Consider the following 22,278-nt stretch of genomic DNA (forward strand, 5'->3'; position numbering starts at 1 on the left):
CTCGTGTACACACTACTCCAGCATTTCAGAGCGCCTGAAACTAAAAAAATGTGTACGCCGTGTGTCCTCGGCCACATAAAGGAACGCCAACTCAACTGTGAGTGGAACTACGTACTCATTAAAAGTATTTCTCTTGGACACAAACAACTGAGAGTAAATTGTGTCTTTTGGATGTTATTATCATACTGCGGGTGATGTTTCGATGTTTGCGTTTCGATGCTTCCTGCCGTTGGCTGTCGGAGCTCTGAGCAGCACGGTTGCCTGGAAAAAGCAGCCGCCGGTAGACAATAACATTTTTTTTTTTTTTTTATAGATTATTTTTGGCGATTTGTAGGCCTTTAATGACAGGACAGCTGAAGACATGAAAGGAGAGAGAGAGGGGGGAATGACATGCAGCAAAGGGCCGCAGGTCAGAGTTGAACCCGGGCCCGCTGCGTCGAGGAGTGAACCTCTATATATGGGCGCCCAATCTCTACCAACTGAGCTATCCGGGCGCCCAATAACGTTATTTTTAGTTTAATAAAAAATTAGATTAGGTTATTAGATTGCTCTTTCGCCGCAACATCTGCTGTTTCTATTTATTTGTCTCATATTTGCAAACGTACTGTATTTCCACAGCGCTGTGTCAGCCGGCGAGCACGAGCGGTTAAAGCAGCGGCTGTAAAATGGTTTCATTTCCTACAAATTCTTCACAATAAAAGTCCCCCGTTATTTTGTTACGTAAAAGCTTTGATTATGGAGCAGCAAAATCAGGAAATGTTGGGTCAGCAGTAACTTAACACGACGCGTATAAGCCAACATGAAACATCATCACTGGGGCGGAGGTGAATGAGGACAGGATTAAAATCACTGATCAGCGCAGATTAGGTTAAAACCCCCCCGCCACCCTTGAGAAATAAATCCTGTCTAAATGCTGAATGGAGCTTTAATGTTCACTGTGGACACATAAGTTGGCGTTTAACCCTTGTGTCGTCTTCATGTCGACGATGCACTTGTTGTCCGCCAACAAAATTAACTCCCGGTCTGTTTTGCCTTTTTATAAAGCATAACGTATAGTATTACCCAATTCTATTGTGCACCTTCTAACCAACTTATTACCAACAGTAATTCACGGTCAATAAACCACATTTACTGTACATGAAATTATACCTTATTTTGGAGTAAAATAGGCAGAAATTATGAATTCTTTTCACTATAATGAAGATCAGATGAATATATGTTGATGGGGATTATCACAGACTGGTATATGTCAATGTTTAGTCAGGAAACTGTTTTGAAACCATTTCATTATTTTGAATGGTAGAACAAATTTCTGATAAAGAAACTTTGAAAAACGGGTCAAATTTGACCCGAAGACAACAAGAACATGTAGTATTGATGTTCATCTGTAAGAGCCATTTTGGTAACTGTTTTTATATGTGTTTGTTTTGAACTTCCTGCCATACGGTGGCCGACAGGGGCCAACGCCCCGCAACTTAAGAAAACACACACAAATAGACAAAACACAAGAAAATTAAGAAAACAACTTCATTAATTTGACAACACATGAGCAGCATTCAGCAAACGCGCCGCAAATACACACAACACAACCAAATACATAAACACGCTGCAAATACCACAACACAACCAAATACATAAACACGCTGCAAATACCACAACACAACCAAATACATAAACACGCTGCAAATACCACAACACAACCAAATACATAAACACGCTGCAAATACCACAACACAACCAAATACATAAACACGCTGCAAATACCACAACACAACCAAATACATAAACACGCTGCAAATACCACAACACAACCAAATACATAAACTCACTGCAAATACCACAACACAACCAAATACATAAACGCGCTGCAAATACCACAACACAACCAAATACATAAACGCGCTGCAAATACCACAACACAACCAAATACATAAACGCGCTGCAAATACCACAACACAACCAAATACATAAACGCGCTGCAAATATGAAACGATGCAAAAAGAAAAGCACACAAACCCAGAAAAGAAATGCAACAAAAAAACGCAGCATCCAGATTACACAACGGAAGTTCTCCAGACCTCTAGAGGGAGCAGCTAGTGGAACAGCTGGATTTACAACCCCACGGGGGGGAGAGAGAGCTCTGCCTTTTTATTAGAGTCGGGTATGGCTACAGCCTGGAGAACGCCATAGACTGTATATTAATTTCATATTATTATTATTATTAACAATAACATAATATATTAATAATATACAGTCTATGCTCCCGTCTCATGTTTCTTCACTTACGCTGTCACTCTGTAGAAATATGCACACACGTGGTACGCTCCGTAGGGTTGGTCACGTAGTGGACCCGTGCGCTGACGTGCACTAACGTGCAGTTGGCACGGTAACTGGCCAATGAAACATGATCGTTACAGCGTTTCAAGCTCTAAATCAAACACAACTAAGCCGCACAGCCAACGGACGGGACGCAGCGCTCCACAAAATAAACAAAATATTGCATACTTATCGTGACACTTCCGATATAATATTGCGCAAACGTGATAACGATATTGAGTCGATATATATCATGCACCCCTAGTTTACACCGACACGCACATACCCAGTGTGTGTGAACGGTCATGTGATACGTGTTGTCAGTTAATACGGACGGAGATTAGTTCCGCTACTGGAGCTAAAACTCTCGTGTGGACGGAGATCGACTCCTATGAGCAAACATGAAACATTATTATTGGTGTGGAGGTGAAAAATCACCCACTTTATAGACAGGATTTTAAAAACAAGAGGTACAGATGAACAGTTTCAGACACCTGCTGCAGATTAAGAGATTTACTGGCCCTCGTCTTCGCCCTTAAACTCTCTGCGGTTTCTTTCACTCTCCATATGCTTGGCTGTTTTTCTTATCTGCTTTTTGTTTTTTTTCCATCCTCCTTAACCCTTCAATCCCCCCTCCCTCCCTCCCCCTGTTTTGCGTAAGAGGATCTATTAGTGAAGGACCCTCTGACACAGAACAGGCACTGTTCATGTGTAGATTCAGTGGTTCATAAATATTGTTTATGTTGTTTCATTTAAGCCAAGTTGCCCCCTTGACCAGCGCAAAACCTTTTTTGGTAGAAAAGAAATACAGAAAAGAACAATACAGGGTCGGCAGTGATGGATTTATTAAACAACAACCTTGTTTCTGAAAAACATTTAAATCCCACATTTCAAATGTTTAGGACACATCACTTAATTCATCAGTTATTTTAGGAATCATGCATGACATATTTAACATTTTTTAATTATAATAACCCAATTATTTTCCCATCTAGCACAAACCCAAACAGCTAACCTTTAACCTACATTGTGTAATGTTTTGAGTTGATTATTAGCAAAAAAAAAACCTTTGTTCTTTCTCAAATATGTGCTCATTCATGTGTAATTACTTCCACCAACTAATCAAAGTATTCTCGTAAGCGTAGAATCTGACATTCAGAATCATTCAGAATACATAGGAGCGAGTCACTCGAATGACGGCAGCCATGTTGCCCCTTCATCTTTAAAATACATTAGCCAAAGAGGGACATACCTCCGCCTTCCGCCCTCTGACACTCAGTGTCACCGTGACGAATGCCAGGGGGAGATTACTCGCCAGGGAAGCGAATAAGAGAATTAAAACGACAACGCGACAGGCAAAGCAACAAGACCAAAGTTAACACTGGAGTGGCTAGAACAGCTGCCTGTAAACGTTGGAGATACTAAGAGCTAATTTCAGGTTCGGCCACCGTAGGAGTTAAAACGCGATCGGAATGGGAGGGGCTAGAAAGTAATATTCAGTTGGTTGTCATATACAATTTCACTGCTTGATGGGAGAAATTCTTACACAATGTAGCTTTAAGGTTGTTAAGTCCTGTTGTAGTGGTTTCTTAATGTTGTGATTTTATTTATTTTTTTACCTTTATTTATTCAGGGAAGCTTCACTGAGAGGACGCCTCTCTTTTGCAGGAACGCCCTGATTACATTCCCAGTTACACATTCATACCTGGAAGGTAACGTTGGGGTTAAGGGCCTTGCTCAAGGGCACCTCAGTGATGGTAATGAGGGTGGTAATAAAGGTGGCCTAACCTTTAGGCCACCACTGCCCGACTGTTGTTGGTACTACCGTTGTGGTGTTTTAAAGCTATAGTGCGTAGTTTCTGTCGCCCCCATGAGGAATTCTAAGTAATGACAACAAAACTGTCGGCGCGTCCACATGATACAAGTCTTCTGGGATCGCGTATGTGCCCCCACCCCTCCGCCACACAGTTGCTAGTGGCCAAGGAGACACGGAGGATTAAAATAACATGATGGACTCTTCAGAAGAGGTCATTATCTTCACTCGTTTCTGCACACGAAAGTCACCGGACGCCACAATCTTCTGAACATAGTCACACTGAGAAATCCAGAGAGAGTTGTGTGGAGCTGATAGTCTTAATTAGCTTTGTAGCAACTCATTTAGCAATGGCTTGAATGTAACGGACGTTCATTAATAATAAAAAGTTACGCACTAAAGCTTTAATGTTGTGAAATTGTATTTATTAATACTACACAATAAAATAACTAGTTTCCCTGCGGGAGGGGAGAAGACACAAAATCAATGGTCAATCTATTGCCAATCAATCTAATGTTTGCCGTGCGGGCGGGACCCAACACACACTGTGGGAGCGGGCGGTAATGGTCAGAAATCCACCGGGAGTGTCAGTCCCGCGCAGGGTTCTACTTCAAAGTACCCCCATTTGGGAAACACCGGGATCAAAAATATGCGATACAAAAATATGCTACAATGCCCAAAGTAATTAGTTGATAAGTGCCAAATGTTGCCTCGTTCCAGCTTCTCTAATGTAAATATTTCCTGTTTTTCTTCGTCTAATGTGATAGTATAGTAGTACATTTATTTATTTTTAAGATTATTTTTGGGGAATTTTAGGCCCTCGTTTATAGGACAGTTGAAGACATGAAAGGGGCGAGAAAGGGGGGAATGACATACAGCAAAGGGCCGCAGGTCGGAGTCGAACCTGCGGCCGCTGAGTCGAGCAGTAAACATCTGCACATGGGCACGTACCCCACCAGGTGAGCCACCCACGTGCCCTTATATTAAATATTTTAGAGGTTTTGGACAGTTATTTGGATAAAACAAGACATCTGAAGACACTTAACTGGCACATTCTGTTATTTCCTGATATTTTAGGGACCAACACTTCCTCGATTAATTAAGAAAATAAGTGGTAGGTGAACAGATAATGAATAGTATTGTGAACTGAAGCCCTAAATAGAATTAAAAACACTTAAGAGTTGTTGTTTTTAAATCTATACGGTGACATTTTTGAAATTTCTGTTTATTTAGAAGTTAAAATAAATGTTTTAGATTATTTTTAGCAGCAAAATGATGAGTCACCAAATCAGTTGATCGAAATTAATTGACGACAACTTTTAATAATCGGTGAATTAAATCATATAACAAGTAAAAATACCAGCTATTTGCTGCTTTTCTCTGTTTTATATCATTATAAACGGAGTATATTTGGAGTTTTGGACTGACGGTCAAACAAAACGAGACATCTGAAGACAGTTTAAAGTCTGGGAACTCGTTTTTTTTTGTACATAAAAATGTATAAAATGAACAACTAATTTATGATGAATATATAATCATTAGTTGCAGCCCTGTGTTTTTAAAATGAAAACAAACAACATAATAATAAGACGTTATAATAAAAGAATCTGTGGACGTTATCACTGTTTTAAAACTAAGTCTTTATAATATTATTATCGACCAGTGTCGGATTTATAACACAATCGTGAATGTTTTACGGTGGCTGAATCAAAGAAGTATCGAGGTCTTGTTTTTCTTTCGGAAAACAAAAATCCACCAAGTTATCTTAAGTCAGGCGTGTCTTAAAGGGTTGAAGAGTTAAGCACCTGCATGCGTACTACACTGACGCACTGACCCGGTTTAAACTGTGTGTTGTCTAATCTCACTTCATTATAACCCGTTCACCAGCCGCCACTGTCACTCCATCTTTTAGCTCGCTCCAGTCAGAACAAGGACTGGTTCACCCTGCATCACAAGCACTTTCACTTTTGGAACTTTGGTAGTAAATTAGGGCGGCAACTAACGATGATTTTCATAGGCGATTAATGCGTCGATTTCTTTTTTACATTAATGGATTTGATGTTTGGTTTATAAAATGTCAGAAAATGATAAAAAATGTGGATCAGTGTTTTCCCCAAAAGCCCATAATTACGTCCTCAAATGTCTTGTTTGTCCTCAACTCAAAGATATTCAGTTTACTGTCCCAGAGGAGAGAAGGAACTAGAAGATATTCACATTTAACAAGCTGGAATCTGAGAAGTTTTGAAGTTTTACTAAGTAGAATTGTTTCTATTTAAAGAATTGTAGGCCTTTATTTATATAGGACATCTGAAGACATGAAAGGGGAGAGAGAGAGGATTGTATATGGGCACACGCTCTACCAACTGAGCTACCCAGGCGCCCACTAAGTAACATTTTGAATCCAGTACTTTTACTTGTAACAGAGTATTTCTACACTTTAGTAAATTACTTAAATAAATGATCTGAGTACTTCTTCCACCACTGGCTGCTTCTTGCTTTACACCTTTACATAAACTCACGTGTGTGTGTGTGTGTGTGTGTGTGTGTTATGTGTGTGTGTGTGTGTGGTATGTGTGTGTGTGTGTTATGTGTGTGTGTGTGTGTGTGTGTGTGTGTGTGTTATGTGTGTGTGTGGTGTGTGTGTGTGTGTGTGTGTGTGTGGTGTGTGTGTGTGTGTGTGTGTGTGTGTGTGTGTGTGTGTGTGTGCGCATGCGTGTGCGTGTGGTGTGTGGTATATGTGTGTGTGGTGTGTGTGTGTGTGTGTGTGTGTGTGCATGTGTGTGTGTGTGTGTGTGTGTTGTGTGTGTGTGTGTGTGTGTGGTGTGTGTGTGTGTGTGTGTGGTGTGTGTGTGTGTGTGTGCATGTGTGTGTGTGGTATGTGTGTGTGTGTGTGTGTGTGTGTGTACCTGCAGAATGAGGACGAAGTAGTCCACAGGTTTGCCTCTCTGGTAGATGAAGTGCTGCGGTGAGCGTTTGTCGTTCTCGTTGAACTTGAGTTCCTGGATGACGTCGGGGTGTCGGAGGATCCTCAGCAGGACTTTCTCTGTGACCTGGAACGGGCTGAACAGGTTGACCTCTGGAGGAGGAAACAAAAGACATCAACGCCGGACAGCATTCTGTATTTTACAAAGCAAAAATACCAGCTAGTGGAAGAAGTATTCAGATACTATTCCTTTTACTGTTGGTTGTTAAAACAGCAATGGGCTGCGCGGCTGCCAGTAGCCGCGGAGACAACGGCGCACGGTTGGTGGTTATAAAGTTGTGTTGAAAGTGTGAGCAGTCACAATAAACACGGTTACTATAAAAATGTCTTTGTCTGTGTTGAAAAAGAGACTAAGACAACAGTTACTACAAAAATATGTAAAAACTTGAATAGCCTACTCTAAACGGCTGGGGACTTGGACTCTAGCTCAGAGACTAGAGACTTGACTTGGACTCTGGGGATTTTTAAATACAGTCCTTCCAGAAAAATGTGGAGTTTTTTTGTGATTGTTTTGGGCAAAAATCCTTGATTATGTGTCAGGTTTTCTTAAAGAATGCGATGGAATATGTGGGATATTTATGCAATTTTATGAGATGAAATTGCGGGAACTTGCAGCAAAAACTGCGGTGTCATCGTGGCTTCATGGCGGGGTTTGCAGCTTTTCGATGACGTTCACGTCGCGTAATTACGTCACTTCATAACGTTCCCTTGGCAACAGGGGAAAATTGCTGCTCTTGTATGAAATAAACGCAACATTTTTCAACTTTCTGCGAAGAGATATATATATATATTTTTTCTTTTTCTTTTTGCAACAACAATGCGGGGATTATGAAATCATGCAAGCCCCACATATTTTGCGCGGAAATCTGCAATTTATGCGCCGAAAGTGCGGCGTATTTGAAAAAATGCGCCCCCCTTTGGCTGATTTATGCATTGAATTATCAATCGCATAATCACATTTTTCTGGACGGACTGTAAATAGTGATTCTGAATTCATTTTTCCTTTCTCTACTGCAATACTTACCTGCTTTAATGTTCGCTTATATTGGACCAATACTAGACTGAATAATGGACTAAATGTTTTAGGACCACTTGGGTAGGGTTAGAGTAGTTATGGTTTCTCTTTTCTTTTTCTGTAGGTTGTAAATGTTATTATATAATACAGGTTTACTTTTTTTATCCAAACAATATGATTGTTTTTATAATGGGTATTATTTGCTAGTGTCTGGGCCCCTTTACACAAGCTTTATATAGCTTACTAGGGTGTCCCTTCTCACATATAGCTTACTAGGGTGTCCCTTCTCACATATAGCTTACTAGGGTGTCCCTTCTCACATATCTGCATTATGTCCTATGATTTTACTTGTCTTTTAACTTTTGTGAATTAACTGAACTGTTGCCTGTAAATTGTCTGTCTGTCACTTGAGACTTGTCTTGGACTCTAGCTCAGAGACTTGAGACTTGACTTGGACTCTAGCTCAGAGACTTCAGACGTGACTTGGACTCTAGCTCAGAGACTTCAGACGTGACTTGGACTCTAGCTCAGAGACTTCAGACGTGACTTGGGCTCTAGCTCAGAGACTAGAGACGTGACTTGGGCTCTAGCTCAGAGACTTGTGACATGACTTGGACTCTAGCTCAGAGACGTGACTTGGACTCTAGCTCAGAGACTTGAGACTTGACTTGGACTCTAGCTCAGAGACTTGACTTGGACTCTAGCTCAGAGACGTGACTTGGACTCTAGCTCAGAGACTTGAGACATTGACTTGGACTCTAGCTCAGAGACTTGAGACTTGACTTGGACTCTAGCTCAGAGACGTGACTTGGACTCTAGCTCAGAGACTTGAGACTTGACTTGGACTCTAGCTCAGAGACTTGACTTGGACTCTAGCTCAGAGACTTGAGACTTGGACTCTAGCTCAGAGACGTGACTTGGACTCTAGCTCAGAGACTTGACTTGGACTCTAGCTCAGAGACTTGACTTGGACTCTAGCTCAGAGACGTGACTTGGACTCTAGCTCAGAGACGTGACTTGGACTCTAGCTCAGAGACTTGAGACGTGACTTGGACTCTAGCTCAGAGACTTGAGACTTGACTTGGACTCTAGCTCAGAGACGTGACTTGGACTCTAGCTCAGAGACTTGAGACGTGACTTGGACTCTAGCTCAGAGACTTGACTTGGACTCTAGCTCAGAGACTTGAGACGTGACTTGGACTCTAGCTCAGAGACTTGAGACGTGACTTGGACTCTAGCTCAGAGACGTGACTTGGACTCTAGCTCAGAGACTAGAGATGTGACTTGGACTCTAGCTCAGAGATGTGACTTGGACTCTAGCTCAGAGACTTGAGACTTGACTTGGACTCTAGCTCAGAGACTTGAGACTTGACTTGGACTCTAGCTCAGAGACTTGAGACGTGACTTGGACTCTAGCTCAGAGACTTGACTTGGACTCTAGCTCAGAGACTTGACTTGGACTCTAGCTCAGAGACTTGAGACGTGACTTGGACTCTAGCTCAGAGGCTTGAGACTTGACTTGGACTCTAGCTCAGAGGCTTGAGACTTGACTTGGACTCTAGCTCAGAGACTTGAGACGTGACTTGGACTCTAGCTCAGAGACTTGAGACGTGACTTGGACTCTAGCTCAGAGACTTTACTTGGACTCTAGCTCAGAGACGTGACTTGGACTCTAGCTCAGAGACGTGACTTGGACTCTAGCTCAGAGACTTGAGACGTGACTTGGACTCTAGCTCAGAGACTTGAGACTTGACTTGGACTCTAGCTCAGAGACTTGAGACGTGACTTGGACTCTAGCTCAGAGACTTGAGACTTGACTTGGACTCTAGCTCAGAGACTTGAGACGTGACTTGGACTCTAGCTCAGAGACTTGACTTGGACTCTAGCTCAGAGACTTGAGACGTGACTTGGACTCTAGCTCAGAGACTTGACTTGGACTCTAGCTCAGAGACTTGAGACGTGACTTGGACTCTAGCTCAGAGACTTGAGACGTGACTTGGACTCTAGCTCAGAGACGTGACTTGGACTCTAGCTCAGAGACGTGACTTGGACTCTAGCTCAGAGACTAGAGATGTGACTTGGACTCTAGCTCAGAGTTCTGCTAGTTATTTAATACATGTGTGTTCTATTGCCTGTGTTGTTTACAGAGATTACAAAGAAAACTGAATATATTTGTGTATTCAAAATTAAGACACAATAAAACCACAAAGATGAATGACTATTTAGGCCACAAATGCACACCAAGGTCCCCTGTGTCTCTGTCCCCCAGTGACCGCTGCTAATCTCTGTGACTGCTGAACGACGCTGTGAGATTAGCCGCCGCCTCCTCCTCCTCCTCCTCCTCCTCCTCCTCGTCTGAGCTCACCTGTAGCCAGGAAACGATGAGCCGCCAGCATGAGCTGAGGAGAGATCTTCACTTTACTGTCGGCGTTGTTCTTGAAGGCCGAGAAGTCGGGCTTGTTTTTATTGGGGTCCACCTTTTTCCTGTTTCTGTTGTCAGCTGCAGGGAGGGGCGACAGAAAAGTGGATGGAGATGGACAAGTCTCATTCACAAAAGAGTTAAAAGAGCTGATTCACAGCAGACCAAAGCATAACAAATTTCATCTTGTGTGTGTGTGTGTGTGTGTGTGTGTGTGTGTGTGTGTGTGTGTGTGTGTGCGCAAGGGCATTTCTTTGGGTTCAACATTGGGTGACGAGATCTCCACTTTTTAGCATATCAAACTCATTTTCTGCATTCTGGTGAATTTTTCTGCATCCAGTTATGGTGCAAATGTCTTTATGTAAAGGAATTTATTATTATTCTATATTTTGTTTTTTTGGGGGGTGTGTGTGGGGGGGAGGTGGGGTTGCACTGGCCAGTTTGGATTATTGGGGGGGTCACCTGTAAATTACGCCTGTGTGTATGGGTGTATGTGCGTGCGTGCCATCTTTATCGGTGCCACGGCTGGCAACTGCCGACTCACTGTAAAGGTCGGACTCGTCCAGGATCTCTGACTTGATGATCTCCTCGATGACGTCCTCAAGCGTGACCAATCCCAGCACCTCGTAGAAAGGATCGCCCTCCCCCTCGTTGTTCACTTTCTGGACGATGGCCAGGTGGGATTTACCTGGAGAGGAGCGGAGGGAGGGAGGGGGAGGGAGAGAGAGAGAGAGAGAGAGAGATCAGCTGTTGGGTTACAAACAGGATGCATGAGTGCACCGCTGAAACATAAGCATTTTATATCCCCGAGAAATGAACTGTCAGGAAAGTAGGGCAGCATCAAAGTTTAATTGTAGCTGCTGCCTCCCAAACTTCAGCGGCTGGCCTTCAAACACATTCGGCTACAGTGAAAACATCCTTTCTTGTTTTTCTATTTTGGAGCTACAGTGACGCCGCTCTTCAGTGGATTTATCCTGCCGACTGCTGGGAGGACAGATTGTTGCCTTAATATAGCCCAGACTGCACTAAGAGCTTTGCAGAGAAAAGAGCTGGAAGAACTGCCAACACAGAGATGAAGAGAGAGAGAGAGAGAGAGAGACACAGACAGACAGACAGACAGACAGACAGAAGGCTGAGAAGAATGAAAAACAGGTTAATCCTCTCATTAAAAAACATATAAGACCGTTTTGCTTGCTCATATTTGCTGCAGGTCTGCAGCACAGTGTGCTAACAAACAGACTTCACTGTCTGGTGGCTTTAAAGAGAGCAGAGAGTTACATAACGGCTTCAGTTCCCCCGTTGTAAAGGGCTGTCTGACAGCAAGGTAAAGCTGTAGTATTTAAATATAGCGTATCTGCTGCGAGAAAGGACAACAAACATGTCAACCGCACCGGCAGCTGCTGTGCAATTCATCAGAAGCTTTGACTTTAAAAACTTCAGACAAGGCCCAAAAAAGAAACACTGAATGCAAAATATGTGCATTCTAGCTCGGAGACTTGAGACGGGACTTGGACTCTAGCTCAGACTTAAGCGTGATTTAAACTTTTGCGTAAAATCTACGCCGTGGCTACCTACGTCACTATGACTCGAAGATAATCACCGTCACTCTCTCACTCGCTCTACCACACACTTACATTTTGTACTTTTTATGTATAGGAATATACATTTCTATACACTTTTCTATATTCAGTGCACTGAATTTAGTGTAATATTTGTAAGAGTATATGAAGAGGAATATGTATAGTTATGGCTTCAAGAATAATGTTAGTTATACTATTCTTATTTTTATATCATGTGGCTGTTTTGTCTGTCTCATCTGTTGTAATGTTTTAGGTTTTGTGTGGACCCCAGGAAGAGTGGCTGACTTGCCTTTAAAAATAAAAAGGTGAAATAAAATGAAACTTCACGTGGCCGGGTTGGCTCAGTGGTTAGAGCAGGCGCACATATACATAAAGGTTTATGCCTCGACGCAGAGGTCCAGGGTTTGAGTCCGACCTGCGACCATTTCCTGCATGTCTTCTCTCTCTCTCTCCCTCTCTCGGTCACCTAGCTGGCCTGTCCATTAAATGCAGAAAAGCCCCCAAAAAAAAATCATCTTAAAAAAAATACTTGTCCCTTCGCTTGCGTTTTCTTACGTTGCAGTGGGTCGAGCTCTCGGCGCCACCGGAGGAATCCGAACAAAGCGGAGTCATCCTGCATACGGACATCAGCTGACATCAGCCGCTGTCACCACCAAACACAGAACAAGGCCCGTTGGCGCTGTTGTGTGCACTCAGCAGCACAGTGTCGTAGCCAAACAGCCGCTGACATGATGACTCACGTCTCCAACGTCATCATCATCATCATCATCTGCTGCTCTGACAGCAGAACACACTGACCTCATGGAAACTGTGTTCCCTCTAAACTCTCTCCGTCCCCCACAGGAAGGTCAGAGGACACTGTCAAAATGCAGAACAGCTTTCGCAATTTGCATTCTTTTATTTGTGCAATTCCCTTACAATGCGTACTTTATTTTATAATGGGGCACGGGCAATACTATATCAGGGCCTGTGCAATATCCTCTCAACGATGAGCGATGATCTCGATTTATTTTTCTTTCCCTAAAGCACATTGTTGTCAGGTATATATTGTCATGTACTGTACTGTCCGTGACAAACTGTATGACTGATAATTGATGCATGTGTTTGTATGCAGCTGGTGTCAGCGCCTCTTGCCCAAGACACATTTCCTACAGGACAATAACGTTTATCTTATGTTATCAGTGTTTCCCATACATAGGTTCTACTTGGGCGCACCGCCCAGGTAGATACAATCCGAATTCAAATTTTCTTTCCAAACAACGGTATACGTTTTTTACAGCGCACACAGACCCGCTGCCCCCAGCCCCTCCCCCTCGAGAAGTTGCGTGCCGCGTGCATGACAGCGTCAACGTTGCACTTGCTCTGAGAGTCTATCGTCACGTTAGTAGCAGCATGCTGCTGGTGGTCTTTCAATGGGATTAACTGTACTAATAAAACCGTAGAAACAACGCGACCACGCTGCTGAGAAAGCTCCCAGAACGTCATTTATCAGAGTCTGGTTGTTACTAGGCCTGCACGATTCGGAGAAAAATATGAATCACGATTTTTTTAGCTTAGAATTGATATCACGATTCTCTGCCACGATTCGTTTCCTCACGAAGTGTAATGTTCATTCCAGACACGAACCACGACAAAACAAAGCTAATTGGCAGTACCAAACTGATTTTTGGCACCTATTGCACATCACCACGAGCCTGTAAACACAGAGGCTTCAATGAATAAAGAAAATAAAGTACATACTGGCCATTTAAGTACAGTAGGCTACCAATAATAGTGACATATAACACTGAACTAAATATGGCTCTGATACAGGCTCTATCTGAACTCCTTCAACATGTCTTTACATCATTAAAACATGTCAATCAACATGCTGCAGCTGCAGCTTCACTCTCTAGAGAAATGGAGTTTGTCAATTGCCAACTGCATGTCATTCCCCCCCCCATCTCTCCCCTTTCAGATTCATTTCAGAGTCAGAACTAAACAGGGGGAAGCAGCGTTTAGTTTTTACGCTCCACATATTTGGACAACCCCGACTCTCACTTCTTTTAAATTAAGGCTGAAGACCTTTCTTTTTGATGTTGCCTATTCTTAATTTTTTTATATTGAACTGTTAATTTGATTCTTCTTTATTTCGTATTATATTTGTATTCGTCAACATTTTTATTTTTTTTATTTATTTCCCCATCTTGCTCTTTGCTTTTTAATGTTTAATGTTTTATGTAAAGCACCTTGAGTTGCCCTGTGCTATATAAATAAAGTTGCCTTGCCTTCATGTCTTCAGCTGTCCTATCAAAACAAAGGCTGAAAATGGCCAAAAAAAGAATCGTAAAAAAAAATCCAAGTCATTTAAAAATTGGGGTGAAACAGGGGTGAATCGAGATCGCGATTCTATAACGATTTATCGTGCAGGCCTAGTTGTTACCCCATTAAATTGAGAATTTAAATAAGCTATAAGACAGATTCCATAGAGCCGTACATTAAGTCAGTGCTAAAAGCTAACTGGAGATTTGAAAATAGGACTAGGTCTAAGTTTCCAACTGAGCGCCCCACTGTAACGGTAAACAACTTACATTACAAACTACATTATAAACTAACTCCCAGTGGCTTAGGCCTGGTGGGCCATCGGGTTTGCAATACACTGGGGGAAACCGTGAGATTTATTACCCAGAACAGATGCATAAGCACAGCTTTATACATCTGATAAAGATGATCCAGCTGCTGTGTTTAATGGGATGTTTGCTGCTTTACAAATGTGAAGAAAAGCATTTGAAATAGCATCGTTATCATCAGAATAAGCTTTAATTCCCTGCAGCGACTCCGTTGTTATGAAACCGGCTTCGTATTCAAGCTGTGGGTATCAGCGCTGAGATTTCCAGCACTGATCCAGTGCGCCTGAACGTGCACATTTTCATCTCATCAAACGCGTCAACACGGCAGCTGATTTCACCGATTAGTTCTTCATGTCAGTGAAATCTGCTGCTGCGGTGTCGACAGGGGATGAACACCGGCAGCCAGACGAGATGAAACTCTGATGCAGCCAATATGTTAAATAGCTAGGGCTGCAACGAACGATTCATTTCATCGTCTATTAATCTGTCAATTATTTTATCAATTAATCTATTGGTTGTTTCTTCTATCAAATGTTATAAAATGGTGAAAAATGTCCAAGATGACGTCCTCAAATGTCTCGTTTTGTCCACAACTCAAAGATATTCAGTTTACTGTCACAGAGGAGAGAAGAAACTAGAACATATTCACGTTTAAAAAAGGTCCAATGTGTAGGAATTTCTCCCACTTAGTGTTGAGATCATATATCGTAAACAACTCTCTCGCACCACACAGTTCAAAGTACGTATTACAGCTAGAGATGTTCCGATACTGCCTAAAACGTTGGTATCGGTATCAGTAAGTACTGGAGTTAATGCACCGATCCGATATCACGTAATAGCCCTAAAGAAAATCTACGTTAAAGTAGTTTATTTATGTTCTTTTTCCGTTATAACCGACTGTCAAACTGCAGAATAACAGAAAGTTCTGGGGCGTTCATTGTTTGTTCATGTTTAACAAAGAGTTTAACCTGAGCCAGACTGACAACAAAGATAGAAATAATATCACATCCATACAGGGATAGTAGTATACAGCTGTTAAAACATAATAAAATATGACACATTGGTATCGGATCGGTACTCGGTATCGGCCGATACGCAAGTTCAGGTATCAGAATCGGTATCGGGAAGCAAAAAATGGTATCGGACCATCTCTAATTACAGCTACGGTAGCTTTCACGCTTCAAAAAGTCGGTCTCTTGCTCTTTTCAATCTCCTTTTTCTTTTTCTGGGCGAAGAAGAAGAAGACTCCTGTTCCTGAAATCTGGATTTTGAATACGTGTGGTCCTCCATGTTTCCTTCTTCAAACTTGCCGGGGCCGGGAAGCTACGATACCCGTTAGCAGCATTAGCAGCAGCTGTGAGTTTATCATGTGACAGCGAAAACGTGAAAGGCGGAGCAGTATGTCCTGTATGTCCCTTACCGGCTAACGTATTTCAAGATGGAGCATGAATATGGAGCGTCTACCCCAGTTCATGCAAATACAAATGTACAATTTCAAGCCAAAAGGAATACTTGGAATTGATGGTGGAGGTAAATATTCATGAAAAAGGACAAGTTTGTGAACGGGCAACAAAGATTTTGAATTTGAATAATTATTTGATCTGCCTTGGACTCGAACTTTGCATAACTTATTTAATTATGGGCATCATTTGGATTTTTACGATTCCGATGCCGAACCGGTACTTTTAAAACGATTCCTAAACCGATTCTTGGAAAACTGAAAAATGACATCAAAGAAAGGCTCTTTTATAGAGTTTTCTTTAATTGAACATTATTTAAAATGTAACAATATATCAACGTTTTAAAGTACTTAAATATATAATAAGTAAACCTAAGACACCGAACAGTGAATGGTTAATATTAGGGCTGTCAAAATAACACGTTCATTTCAATTAATTAATCTGAGAGAAAATAACGCGTTAATGCAGATTAATCCATTCCATATTGACGTTTGACCCGGAGCCGTTCTAGCACCATTGGACTGTAAAATGAAGGAGGGAGACGAGAATGTGGTGCCTGGATCATTAATTGGAACATTTACTTAAAAATCTTCTTCCTGAATAGGGTTGGGTACCGAAACCCGGTGCTAATACGCCACCGGTGCCTTCATGACCTGTATCTACCAGACCGAATAGCAACGCGGATTTCGGCGCCTCATTCCGGTGCCACTGATATGTCTGCACTTCTCTCTGATGCTCTGAAACAGACGTTACAGGAAACACAAACACCGCTGCATGTGACGCTAGTTAACACTATACTCGACAGCAGCTAACGTTAGCCTACCGCTAGCTAGTTAACACTATACTCAACAGCGGCTAACGTTAGCCTACCGCTAGCTAGTTAACACTATACTCAACAGCAGCTAACGTTAGCCTACCGCTAGCTAGTTAACACTATACTCAACAGCAGCTAACGTTAACTAGCTAGCGGTAGGCTAACGTTAGCTGCTGTTGAGTATAGTGTTAACTAGCTAGCGGTAGGCTAACACTATACTCAACAGCAGCTAACGTTAGCCTACCGCTAGCTAGTAGCTGGATTAAACACGGTTACAATGCTGACAGCTAACGCTAAACGGTGTAAAGTGTGTCTGTATTTCACTGTAGAGGAAAAATCTGCAGCTGCCGTCGGAGAAACAACACAGACGGTGCGTTCAATGAAACTGGTAACCTAGAGCCTCGTGGTGCATTCAACTTTGTTTTTAAATGTCCTTTACCATCTGGTTGTTGTTTATTTCATTCAACAGCAATTTACTAGTGAAATAAGTTATTGTTATTATTAAATCATTTAATTGTGACCATATGGCCTTAGCAATAAACAAACCGTTCTTTAATGTCACCAACTGTTGTTGTCACCCTTCTTTTTCTTTGAACTTTCTTAAAAAGTATCGGTTCAGGCACCAGGCAAAAAGTATGTATGCGATTAATTTAGATTAATTAATCACAGAGTATGTAATTAATTAGATTAATTTTTTTTTATCGATTGACAGCCCTATTTAATATGCTTTTACGTCCGTTTTGGTGAGCCCAGAGGGAAAATATGACGTTTTAAAAGTAGCCTACGTTTACCGTAGCTAGCGAACGGTAGACTACAGAGAGAGTGTGATATTTTTACGTCCGTTTCGGAGCGACAGAGGGAAAATATTTCAGTCGACACATTAAGTGGAACCGAAATGAGGAACCGAAATTTGCGTTCTAATCCGGTCTGATTCTCGGTACCAAACCCTAAACAACCCTAATTCTTGATTGGCCAACGGCTGATTTGAACATTCTCCGACGTGGCCAAGGGGAGGGGGGGGATCTATGATACGATGATGATGATTGGGAAAAAATATCAAACTTTTATTATTGCCTGAACGGGCAAAGTGGGTTGTTCTATTTACTTGGCCGAGGTGGCGTTTTACTTGCCCCGGGCCATCGGGCGTTAAAGCCTGAGAGCTGACAATAACTGATGACAACATCCTGTTTCAGAACATGTGTATCATCAGGAGCACAACAGGATGAAATGTGCTCATTGGTGGATATTTGTTGCACTGTGCTTAAATGTAGGCCGCGGTGTTCCAGTCGTCAATAGAGCTGATCAATACAGAGAGCCTGCTGGGGGACGGACGGAGGGAGGGAGGGAGGAAGGGAGGGAGGACAGGAAGATGTTGTGTGGATGCAGTGATGGCTGCAGGTTTCAGACAAACAAACTTATGTTGATGCTGCTTTCAGAGATCTGCTTTCAGAGATCAGCTGATTTCTATGCAGGTTCCTCAGAGAAATCAGCTGATATATGATCACACACACACACACACACACACAGACAACCAGACACACGCACACACAGACAACCAGACACACACACACAACCAGACACACACACACACACACACACACTACCTTTCTTGAACTCCTCCAGCATGGCGTCCAGCTTTGTGTCGTGAAACACGAAGTGCACCGGGTGGTTGTAGAACTTGGTGATGGTCTTCAGGGTGGTGCAGTCGTCGGGGTCCACAAACGCCAGGTCCTTGACGTACAGGATGTCCACGATGTTGGACCTCTCGTCGTCGTACACAGGTATGCGTGTGTACCCGCTCTCCATGATCTCAGACATGGTGTTGAAGTCCAGCACAGCGTCCGCCTGGATCATGAAGCAGTGGTCTGTGGGCGTCATCACGTCCTCCACCGTTTTGTTCCGGAGCTCCAGGGCACCCTGGATCATGTTCAGCTCCTCTTTCACCAGGTCATTGTAGGGCTCCGTCACCTTCAGGAGCAGCGGAACAAGTATTTAGAACCTTAACTTAAAGTGGCCATATCATGCTCATTTTCAGGTTCATAATTGTAATTAGAGGTTATATCAGAATAGGTTTACATGGTTTCATTTTCAAAAAACACCATATTTTTGTTGTACTGCACATTGCTGCAGCTCCTCTTTTCACCCTGTGTGTTGAGCTCTCTGTTTTAGCTACAGAGTGAAGACCTCTCACTTCTGTTCCATCTTTGTTGGGAATCACACATGCTCAGTAGCTAGGTAAGGACTACTAGCCAGTCAGAAGCAGAGTATGAGGGCGTGTCCTGACAGTACCTAGGTAAGGACTACTAGCCAGTCAGAAGCAGAGTATGAGGGCGTGCCCTGACAGTACCTAGGTAAGGACTACTAGCCAGTCAGAAGCAGAGTATGAGGGCGTGCCCTGACAGTACCTAGGTAAGGACTACTAGCCAGTCAGAAGCAGAGTATGATGGCGTGCCCTGACAGTACCTAGGTAAGGACTACTAGCCAGTCAGAAGCAGAGTATGAGGGCGTGCCCTGACAGTAGCTAGGTAAGGACTACTAGCCAGTCAGAAGCAGAGTATGATGACGTGCCATGCTAGCAGCTAGGCGAGCATTATAACGTGTGTTCCAAAGTGACCACGTTTGTCTCTGAAGTAAAGGCTGGACTACAACAGAGCTGTTTGGAGCAGTTTGTGAACAGTGTTTTCTGTTGGAGATGGTAAGTCCCTTTGGGGTGGACTTTGGGCTTTTTCACTTTGTAAACCTATAACATGCACAAAAAAGATATATAACAAAATAAAGGAAAGGGGAAAAGCCAAAAAGCATAATATGAGCACTTTAAATAAATGTACTAATAATTGAAGATGTAACAATTCCAAATTTTGCTGTACAATTAACCGTCTCATACTGTAAAAATACTCTGTTACAAGTCCTGCATTGAAAATGTTAATTCAGTTAATGTACGCAAGTGTGTGTGTGAAAGTGTGGATTACTTTTTTTTTTTCGTGTCATTGGATTACGGCAAAATACGGATCTTTTTTCTCAACGTGTCTTAACGTTTTATGGTGAGTTTGGAGAGGCATATCAACAGACTGGAGGTCCAACACTGATTGTTTTACCGTCGATTGCGTTCCAAGACAGCCGTGCTGCGATTGGATTTCATAAGGGCGGATTGTTAAATTGTTACAACGTAATTTAAAATCTGCTTTAAAAATAAACGTATGCGTTTTGGAATATAATGTTCAGCTTCGGCATCTTTACCTATGTGCTAAAATATACAATGACGAAGCCTAGTGACAAGTCCATAGCATCCAGTGTTGAATTGGTGTCCTTTGCTGAATGGTCTCAATGTTTTATTGTTTTATTTCATGTCAATACTAGTTTACTAGAGGAGTAACTTAGTATTTGAAGTAATGCAGTAATGCAGGTAGTGTGCATTTAGTTTCCATGCTTGTTGTGTTTCCACAACAATGTTAGTGAGTGAATCTACTGAAATGGCCACCACACCATAACAGAGGAGTGGGATGTGTAAGATGAGGATGCAGAGGTTAACTCATGTATGTCATGGCTGTAAAAATCAAATGGCATCTGTACTTCTTTCTAAGTGCAAACTAGCACGCAAGGGGAGGGTCATGCCTCTTTTTCAAATCATTTTGGAGGGTCATAGGAAAATTATTACTGACGAGGGGAGGGTCAAGTCTTTTAGGTTCGAGGCCACAAAACTCCTCCGGTGGCCCCTTAATTAAATAACGAACAGTCCCTTACTGATGATTATTAATCTAAAATCTAGGTGTGAAGATATTGTGTTGAAGCACCAATTGTCAATCCTAGAATATCGCGGTAATATCGATATCGAGGTATTTGATTTTCTCCCCATCACACGGCACAGCCATAAGTAAATGTACTTATTCCACCACTGACCTTCAGCATCCCCACCAGCTTCTCCCGGTTGTACACGATGCCTATCTCCTCGCCGAGCATGAAGTCCAGCAGCTTGCTGACGGGGAAGGACACCGGGAATGTCAAGAACATGAAGAACTTGGTCACCATGATGGTGTCGGCTCCAACGGCGAGTCCGTGGCGGGAGCACAGCGCCTGGGGGACGATCTCCCCGAAGATCACGATCCCAACGGTCGAAGCCACAACGGCTCCCAAACCGGACCCGGTGAGGTCGTCGAGGAGGATGGTGAGGGTGGTGTTCACCAGGACGTTGCCTAGCAACAGAGAACAGAGAAGATAGTTCCCTTTGCTGCGGATGGGTTCGATTTTTCTGGCGTATTTCTTTTCCTTCTCGGTGCCGCAGCTCTGGACGATGCGCAGCTCCATGGGGTCCAGCGCCATCAGCCCGAGGTTCAATCCGCTGAACATGCCAGAGAGCACGAGCAGGCAGGCGATGAGGATGGCCTGAAGCCAGATGGGCAGCAGGGACTTCTTCTCCTCTAGCACCAGCAGCCTGCCATCACTGTCCCCCAGCAGCACCCACCTGCTCCCGTCCGCGCTCCGCGTGCACAGGGCGTACTCCTTCTTCGGCTCGCTCTTGCGGAGCGGCTTAATGTGAACGGTAAGTAGCCCCGACGTGCCTCGACTGCTGACGTTCATGAAGGTCCCGACGCTGATGTCCTTCGTGAAATCAACACAAGTCCTATCCGGCGCCTCCATCATGCCGCTGCCGCTCCCCCTCGCCGCCGCTACCGCCTCCTCCTCCTCACCTTCGCCCCCTTCGCCGCTGTCCGTTAGCTCCGTGAAGCGAATTTGCGTCCAGGCGCCCGAATGGAGCTGCACCCCGTAAAACCGGAGCTGCACGGAGCTCTCCTCAGTCACCTGGATGACACCATCGTCATTGGTACTGGACGGCTTGTCGCTCCTCTCCAGCCGCATGCCGAGCACCTGGCTGCCGCCCCCGGACGCCGCCGCCGCCGTCGTCTCTGTGCGGCCGCCGACTGCGCTCCACAGAAATATAATGACAGTGAGAATGTAACCCTGCTGCCCGCTCCATTCTGTCGCCATGTTTGTTTCACTGCTCGGCGACCTGGGGGCTGACGTCATTTACTCATGTCCGAGATGCTCCGCCCCCCGCTGACCCATCTCACACACACCCCCCCGTTAACACCGCCTACCGGACAGCGACAGGTAGAGTTAATAAACAAACTAACCCCTTTCCCCTCTCTCTCTCTCTCTCTCTCTCTCTCTCTCTCTCTCTCTCTGTTTTGCTGACTGATGTTTTTTTTGTTGCAAAATGTCACATTTTTATGTCCAAGTTGAAGACATTTTCAGGTGCTCTTTTTTGATGCAG

General features: G+C 43.3%; 1 protein-coding gene across 1 annotated transcript in view; it reads right to left on the minus strand.

Annotated features, from left to right (window-relative positions):
* cnnm4a (cyclin and CBS domain divalent metal cation transport mediator 4a) overlaps positions 1-22,003 on the minus strand; it is a 33,613-nt gene extending 11,610 nt beyond the window's left edge. Inside the window, exons 1-5 of the mRNA XM_078272001.1 lie at positions 20,907-22,003; positions 18,614-18,977; positions 11,091-11,234; positions 10,493-10,627; positions 7,036-7,205 (exon numbers count right to left, since the gene is read on the minus strand). Coding sequence (XP_078128127.1) covers positions 7,036-7,205; positions 10,493-10,627; positions 11,091-11,234; positions 18,614-18,977; positions 20,907-21,992 — 1,899 coding nt within the window. The 5' untranslated portion in view covers positions 21,993-22,003. The remainder of the gene's footprint in view (positions 1-7,035; positions 7,206-10,492; positions 10,628-11,090; positions 11,235-18,613; positions 18,978-20,906) is intronic.
* Positions 22,004-22,278: the final 275 nt, after the last annotated feature.

Source organism: Sander vitreus, chromosome 16, assembly GCF_031162955.1.
Source record: "Sander vitreus isolate 19-12246 chromosome 16, sanVit1, whole genome shotgun sequence".
Taxonomy (NCBI): domain Eukaryota; kingdom Metazoa; phylum Chordata; class Actinopteri; order Perciformes; family Percidae; genus Sander; species Sander vitreus.